Source organism: Numida meleagris, chromosome 1 (assembly GCF_002078875.1).
Source record: "Numida meleagris isolate 19003 breed g44 Domestic line chromosome 1, NumMel1.0, whole genome shotgun sequence".
Classification (NCBI taxonomy): Eukaryota; Metazoa; Chordata; class Aves; order Galliformes; family Numididae; genus Numida; species Numida meleagris.
Window position 1 is genome coordinate 113,911,828 of NC_034409.1, and position 8,480 is coordinate 113,920,307.

General features: G+C 36.7%; 1 protein-coding gene across 1 annotated transcript; it reads right to left on the bottom strand.

Annotated features, from left to right (window-relative positions):
* IL1RAPL1 (interleukin 1 receptor accessory protein like 1) lies at nucleotides 1,064-7,203 on the bottom strand. Its single transcript, XM_021399917.1, has 3 exons — nucleotides 7,119-7,203; nucleotides 4,354-4,524; nucleotides 1,064-3,017 (listed from the first exon to the last, which is right to left on the bottom strand). Exons 1-3 carry the CDS (start codon nucleotides 7,201-7,203, stop codon nucleotides 2,299-2,301), a joined length of 975 nt encoding a protein of 324 aa, XP_021255592.1. The 3' UTR covers nucleotides 1,064-2,298.

The window sequence follows — 8,480 nt, forward strand, 5'->3', positions numbered from 1 at the left end:
TGGAAAAAAAAAAAAAAAAGGATTGTTTTTAGAGGGTACTGGTACATTTGGCATTCGGTTGAATGAAGAAAAATGCCATCAGTGCCTGACAGGTGTCTGTAAGATTGAATAAATAACAGCTTTCTTACACTATGAAGAAAACAAAAGTGCAAAGCTCTTTTAGAATTTCATCTAGCCTGGCAGCTTCATTTCCATTTTGTGGACATTTGGCACATGTCCAGAAGGAGACACCATGATAGACTATAGAAAAGGATTTGAGGAAATTGTCAGAGAAATGAACATTTTAAAGCAAGCAAAAATCAGTGCACATTCCAAAGCTCTATTGGCTTGTTATGCATATACTGAGACTTCTTGACTTTCACAACACGATCATAGTTACATCCTCCCACGCTGTCAGTTCTGGATTACTCCTACAAACATCCCCTGAACTGGAGTTTACCTCATCTCTACCTATTGCTTCTCATTAAGAAGACCAAAATATTATAAGCTGTTCTTTTTTCCTTGAGACAATTAAGATGAACAAACCCCACACATCCCTTATATTGGCCAATGTCAGTCAGCTACCATAAAAATTCCTAAAGCTAATTAATTGCAGAAACAGACTATCAGGTTTGTCTGCCAAGTTAGCAGCTGCATTTCTGCCAGAGTCAATCAAACCCACGACTCTATGAGAGTGTGCTGCAAGCAGCGATTCTGCCTCAGTTCCTCTGCTTCTGCTAGCAGAGACTGGAAGACAGCTTGGCCTGAATAGCTCGTACAGCTACAACAGTGTTCTGTGCTCTTTCTCAAACTAGAATGGACTCTCCCATTATTTAAAGTATAAGATGCTTGTTTCATTTGACTTAAAGATGTCCAGATGTAAACATAGTGGTTTGTTTCTTCCCTGGCAACCGTGGTAAATGTATTATTTGCAACTCCTCAAAGATAGAATCATACGTAAAAAATAAAACTAATTTATTTATTCATTAAAGTGAATAAATTGTTTTAATACTTCAAAGTCTTATTTAAATATTAATTTTGTATAAATAAAGTTTATTCTGAAAACAATTATATTTGTTGGTGTTCATGTTTCTTTCTTTTTTTTTTGCCTGAGTTCTTACTGAAATCATGTTAAAATTAAGCTTTACTTATCGTTACAAGCTAAAACCAAATGAAATAATATTTCTTCATCTTGAATATATCATTTTAAAGCAAATACAATTTTGAACATTAAAATACAAGGGGACTCTGCAATCCACAGCAAAATAATGTTTTGCTCTTCCTTTTTCAGAAAATAACACTTTCTTTAATACAAAGTGACAACCATCTATGATACTGCCTTTTTATTCCCCTTTGGTTTGGAAATCGTCACTGTAAATATCAGCAGGACTCACTGCACTTCAGTGCCTATTACCTCACTTGTCTTACTTGCCTAAAAATTGGAAATGATCTTATTTGCAGGGTTTTGAAAGGGGAAAAAGTCAAATGCTTAAAAATAAAATCCACGACTACATTAATACTTTTCCAGGAAGTGTTAAAAATAGGGTTTGCTTTTATATTTATAAAAGGGGTACAATTGTCTCATTCTTAAAACAAAAACAAAAAAATCAAACCCCCGAGAAAGCAAAAACCAAACCATCTCTATTTTCTACACACTCTGTAGTGACTACTGTGAAGCAACTGATACAGATTGGGTATATTCTGTTGTTTGACAAGTTTCTACCAAGTTAAATGTTAGATGATCAGACTGTAGTGTTACCCCAAATGGGGCCATTGTAATGGCAGGGAAGGAGCAATGCACATTACAGGAGAAGAAATGAAACAGAAGCTCTCAGTGAGGGATGGGGTCATTCTAAGAACAAATATTACCCAAAACAGGTGAACTGCAGCAGGCATGGCCTTCAGGAATCAGGCTAGGCAGGCCAACAAAATGGATGGCGCTTCTGATATCAACATAGCTTTGTCCAAGCATTCCCAAGAGAGGTTAAAAACAAACAAAAAAAAGTCTAAAACTATACTAAAGAAGCAAAAAAGTTTCCTATCTATACAGCAGTCTCTTCATTTAAAAAAATGTAAATATACAAATTCCAATGACATATAAAACAAAGTCGAAAATGTGAATGGGAAGAGAACATGGGTAAAACAGGAAGACCGATGCTACAAAGAAATTGCAAAAAACGTATGTACAAGACCCTGTTTTTCCTCATATATTATCGATTGTAATGCATGTTTAACAGCAGCAGTCGAGGATGTAGTTCCAGGCACCGGACTGCAGACTCAGCTTCTACTCAAGGGGATGGACAGCCCCTTGCATTTCTGTCACCAAATGACGCTTGATATACTGGTCTCTCGTGGCAAGAGGGGCAGTATCGCACTGTTTGTGTGAGCCTCTTCTGGATTCTGCTCCCTGTTAGTTTTTGTCTGTGGCCGCTGCCCATTTATAAGTGTCATAGGGATGTTGCAGTAGGTATGCTGGTTACCTATTGAGGTAAGCGGCAGGGTGCCGGTAGGAGGTACATCATATTCATAGCTTCGATAATAGTGTTTCTGGCGCATCTGTGAATGATATGTGTTATGAAAGGTGGAGCGTAGATCTGGATGGGCAGTGGCAAGAGCAGTAGAGGTGGCAGCAGCCATTGAAATTGCGGAGACTGTCTGCAGTTCCCCAAAGGGCCCCTGCTCACTGACATCTAAAACCTGCTCGTGTGTGATGGGTTCAGTCCTCTTAAAAGGCATTTCGTACTGTAAACGTTTCCAGAATTTGGAATTCAACTTGTTGCATTTTGGTCCGTGCCATTTAATGACAGTGAGGAGCTTGATGGTATGTTTCAGGGCCTCAACCTCTTGATAGTTCATAACTCCTCGCAGTTCACTGCATTCAATCAGTATCACTTTGATTTCTCCTGTGACTAACATGTTCCGAAGCCTTGTTTCCAGTTCAAAGATGCTCCAGCCTCTTCTTACCACATAATTTGGAGTCATGACGATGATCAGTCGCTTGCTTTGGTCTACACATCTTGCCACATCTTCAATGTAGGCTACAAAATAAGACAATTACTCAAAAATGAATCCAAGAAAATACTTCATTCCCATAGGCTGGAGAGAAATAATAGAGGCAAACTCCTTTCTCCCAGAAAAATTCACTGAATGCTGCAAAAATGTCACTTTCAAACATGTAACCTTTGCTTGCCAGTACAAGGTTTTTGGGTAACCTGCTTTAGGTGACCCTGCTTGAACAAGGTGTTTGGAGCAGATAATATCCAGAAGCCCTTTCCAACCTCAAACATTCTGTGAGTCAGTGAAATATTTATTCCCCCTTGGGATATGGTTTGGTAGTGTTTGTAGATGAATTATCAATTTGTACCTATATCTTTACTGGAACAAGTGTGTCCATCACCATTTTATCCATCACCATTTTACAAAAAGAAGTGACCCAGATAGGCAACAGAGTAGAAGCTGTGTTTTATTGTCAGTCTCAAAATCAAATGATATTCTAAGGTCTACTGACGTGTTAGGTTCTTCTTTTCCCTTCATGCCCTCCTACATACATTCACAGAAACAGAGTTATCTCCTGCAAATTAATGTTTAGGATGCTGTAGATTTGAAAATATCCATGTGCTTATGTTTAAAGTTGTGTTTTACTTATACCAAGCATCCTTTCTTAGAAATATAAATTCAAGAAAAATTTTTGAATTGAGTGGCTTTATAATGGCTACAATGGAAGTTATGAACTGCAACTTACAGACATTACTGAACATAGGTTGGAATATGTTAAATATACACAAAAAAGATCTACTTATATCAGTTGGAATCAATTCTCACTTTCAGTCTCTGAAAATGATTCAATGCCTCCACTACACATTTATCTGCAGTGGGTACTACCAGTAGTCTTTTATTTACTCTGCTGCAGATGTATTTTCTCAGCTCTTGCCTTAGCCCAAAGACAACTGTTTTCTTCGTACCTGAGTCTCTGTATAGATGGATAGTGATAATTCCTTATTTAGTTATTTTTAAATTAGTGTGATGGATATATTTCCAGGGAAACACTTAGGAACAGAAAATAAAAACCTCTTCATTAATTCCTAGATGTGAAGGCTCTCAAAAAATCTGTGAATAAACATTAATCTCATTAATTTCCATTACTTGTGCTTGCCCTTTCTGCACTGTCTCACTTCAATGAATATAATACACTTAATAAAATATAATCCTCTTATCTAGGAAATGCACATCAAGCATATTTGGTAGCTTATCTTATTCCCTAAGATGATGGAGTTAAGATGACATTCCAAAGGAGTAAGCATAGAATTAATACTTAAATCATATATGCAATCACAGCATATGTTGTTTAGGAAATACGTAAACTTAAGGACTTACTTCCTGTGGGAATCAAATCTCTGTCTGGTATGAACAACTTGTATCCATAATGCTTTTCAAGCATATCTGGTAAGATCTCAAGAGCAAATCTTTCTTCTTCTCCAGTTTCTTGATTCCACTGATCAGGATCCACTTTGGTATAGGATAGATATGCATCATAGTCTTTGTTGTCTAAAGGAATACAGGAAAAAATTAAATTAGATTATTTGCTGTTTTTGTGTATTGCATAGATGATTGCCCAGGAATTATTCCTCAGATAATTTCTCAGGAATGGTAAATTGTTCAGATAAAATAGTAAGCCTTTACCTAATCTCCAATTATTAAACCATTCACCTTTCATGTTCCACCTACTGGAGTTAATCCTTATTTACATGGATGCAAGACAGAAGGGATCCATATCCACACACTGAAGTCAGTTTGTGCATAAATATTTGTGTGAGGCTCTGTATGAAGGAAATCCACTCAGCTGTGTGGTGGCAGCTTGTGAGCACAGAAGAAAAGTCACTGAAAAGAATCCAAATTATTTTTTAGCTTCAAAATGGAAAAGAATAGCATGGAAATACCTATACCAATGAAGAATTCTCTCTCTTGCATAGTAAAAATATTTCAGTTTTGCTGAATTTTCACTGTAAATTTAAGGCTAAAAATGTTCTAAACATATGCATAGATTTACTTGTAAAATTATTTTCTCTGGTCTGAGATTACTGCCAAACTTAGATCTTCGTAGCATCAGATCCCAATAATGCAGTTTAAATATTTTGAATTTTATGTGCTTAAATATGCAAATTTAATGATACATTAATGTACATTTTGGTCTTTAACAGTGTGTTATTTCATTTCAATTAAGTGAAATATATGTGTCTGTGTCTTAAATGTGCTTGGTCTGCTTCCTTGGAAGACTGAATCAAAAGAGTCATCATTAATTTTCATTAAGAGGTCAATAATGCCAAGTGCTCTGGAACTAATTCAGTGGAATAGGAGGTCACGTTTTGAATTTTGTTGTGAAGAATGCAGAAAAAAATCAATGGCAAGATTAATGAAATGTTAACATCCTTCTAACTCTCTTGACAACATTATGCCCAGGCTATCAAGAATATCAATTGCTTGTAAAAGAGACCTGACTGAATACTCTACCGTGTGTTATAAGTAATGTTACACTCATTCAATGCTGACTTCATTTTTTTGCTCAGACAATCTTTTTTTGATTTTGCATTTTTTTGTACATTGGTTGCACTATTTTGAAAAGCTTGCCAAAAGTAGGAAGGGTGCAAAGAGTATAAGCAAAATTAAAGAGCAGGCACTAGTCTTGAATTGTCCACTCTTCCTTCCAAGGAACCATTCCTACTGTGCCCATTAAAATCTAAAGAAGACAAAATTAAAATGGTAAAACTTCTTTCAAACTTTCAAAACCAATAAAATGACTGTGTACTTAATTTGGTTTCCTACACAACTTATGTGAAAGTATCTTTTGGATCGTTATGTTCACAAAAAATAACAAACAGCAAATACCACTGCCACCAGCACCACCAACAAAAGAGATAAATAATGCCTTCCTTTAATCCATTATTCCATCATTTCAGTACTTGCGAAACCATAATCCTTCATGATAAAGAAGCACCTAATTGCCTCTGATAATGCCACTGAACAGATCAAATACAAAGTAGTGGGAGATTGCAGAACACGTTCAGACTCTACAGTGGGACAGTCTTAAGTCAGTAACAATGTTAACGCATAGAAAGGTCAGGAGATATATGGAGTAATCGCCACAACTGACAAAACAATGATGTGGTCATGCCATTTTCTTTTATCACCTTAGTAATGGTCATAATGATATTACATGTTTTAGAGTAGCATTAGTCCATTGGAAGCCTTTAAATAAATATGAAAATATGTATTTTCTCAAAGGGATGGATCATATAAAATAATGCAGTGTTCAAACTGTTTTAAAGTCATCAGGATATTGTCTGTGAAGACAGTTTGCACATTCTTAAATAGAGGGAAACTTATTCACACTATGCCACAATTTTCCTGCACATGTAATTATGACTCTAATGTGTCTTTTTGAAATATAAATGTTCATACCATGAAGGATCCAGCATTCCTACTGACTATAGCTACATTATCCATGATTGCAGAGAACACTTCTTTCAACCCTAGTTCCCTAGTTTTAATAGTATTTGAAAGGCTATGATGGCCAGGATCTAGAGTATGTCTACACAGATGGGTTCAGGCAATCATGAATTTATTCAAACTCCAGTACAGCTAGATGTGTAGTCCAGCCTGGGAAACTGTTAGATGCTTTAGCACAGTGGTTTTCCTGAGCTATTATACTCCCCATCTGTCAGTTATTTTTAACTTTGATGAAAAGTAGAAAGCTCAATTTACAGCAGAATTACTTTATGCAGTAATTTTGTTATCTAACGGGCTGACATACTGGCATAAGCAGACAATTCTAAAAATGTGAGATGCCTGGGATACACAGGGTATGATCACATACCTCCCATCTCCAGGAAAGTATTTTAACACAGAGTAGGTGACCTCTCTGTGCTTCTTCTCAGTTAAAAGGCTCCAGCTACTTCTGCTCTTAATGGGTGGAACTGACGTCTATATTCTAAAGGCCTTTTCTGATCTTCACTCTTGTTTTTTTTTTAATGTGCTGTCTCAATGGACTGAGAGAGAGAGAGCCTGCAGCCATTGGGCTCTTGTGGCTGAGTCAAAGCCTGGCAGCTGGGGCTCATATCTTCCCAGTCTGTTGGCCATGTCACCTGGAAGCAGGAGGCTCTGCAAACCCTTTGCTGTTGGGCTGTTTTCCACATAGGCCTTCTTTTCAATAACTACACATCCAGGCATTCCCAGACTCAGAGCAAGTATGCAGCAAATACACCATAATTTTCTGTTTTCTTAACTGTTCACTGGAACAGATATTTTACAGATATTTTATTTGAAAATGTTTGGTCTCAGCATATCTTCCTTTTCTACAACAACCAACCAACCAAACAGAAACAAAACAAACAAAAATTTAATCAGAAATTTCCTAATCTTCTCCTAATCACAATCAAGTCACAAAGGGCTTGATATTACTGTGTCGTATGGCAATAACTAAATCCTCCCAGATTTGGGTACACAATCAGTTCATATACTGTCCGGAACAAATATTTAGTTGTAGAATACATAGGCAAAAATCCAAAAGTGAAACAAAGCTGCTGGCATACCAAACTTAATTTTACAAAGACAATTTCCTCATTTCCCCTCATCAGCAAAACATGAAGTTCTCTATCCAAGCATCCTCAGAGTGAAAATGTGATTGACTGTTGCTGCACTTGGGTTTTAGGTACAGATATTGCCATTTCAAAGATTTCTTGTTGTCAGGCTCCTGTGCATTAGCAATAAACAGGAATATAGTTACTCACTGCCTGTTTCCTCCCAGACTTAGGAAGAAAAATACCTGCTAATTATTAAATGCGGGGATTTTGATCATTTCATTGGAAACTTTCCTTTTTCTCATGGAGATTCAGAGCAATTTTCTACATATACTTTTGTACCTGAATGCATTGTTCTTCCCTTAACTGTTTCAGGATTCTTTTTTATAGAAACATATCAGAATAAATTATTCTAGCTTTAACTCCAGGTACTTTGCAGAGCTGTTTCATGTAATAGCTGTCCTTTAATTCAGTAAACCCATCTGAGTATGACATACAGTATCATACAACAGCAATACTTTTTGCTGTAGATGGGAAGAGGCTTTTTACCTCTTCCCATTCCTTGTGAATGGACAGATAATCCTCTCCGGTTATGAGGTTTGTAGTTGTTTTCTGATGCTTACTAGGTATTATACAACTAGGATGGAGCTCTTCAGCTCAACAGCCTCCATTTTTGTGGAGCTGTGTTGTATCCGTTAACTGAAAAGCCTGAAATGAAACATAAAGCAGACCTTGCATGGCAAATTTAATGAAAAATAATAATAATTCATGGTGTATTGTAAACAATTATGAGAGTACATTGAAGCTCTGGATTAGTTTGGTACAGTGAGGTCAGACATGGCCCGTGCTCCAGCTACAGTGCATGTCAGTCAACCAAAGACCACTTGTACATCAAGACTCTGGTGAAACAGGCTATGAAATACAAAC

What these genes read in the sequence shown, in the direction of transcription:
- IL1RAPL1 (XM_021399917.1), bottom strand. Translation starts at nt 7,203, where the DNA reads ATGCCTGGATGTGTAGTTATTGAAAAGAAGGCCTATGTGGAAAACAGC. An exon ending in GCAGAGCCTCCTGCTTCCAG is followed by an intron (nt 4,525 to 7,118) that starts GTGACATGGCCA and finishes GTATTCCTTTAG; the next exon opens with ACAACAAAGACTATGATGCA. An exon ending in AGATTTGATTCCCACAGGAA is followed by an intron (nt 3,018 to 4,353) that starts GTAAGTCCTTAA and finishes CTTATTTTGTAG; the next exon opens with CCTACATTGAAGATGTGGCA.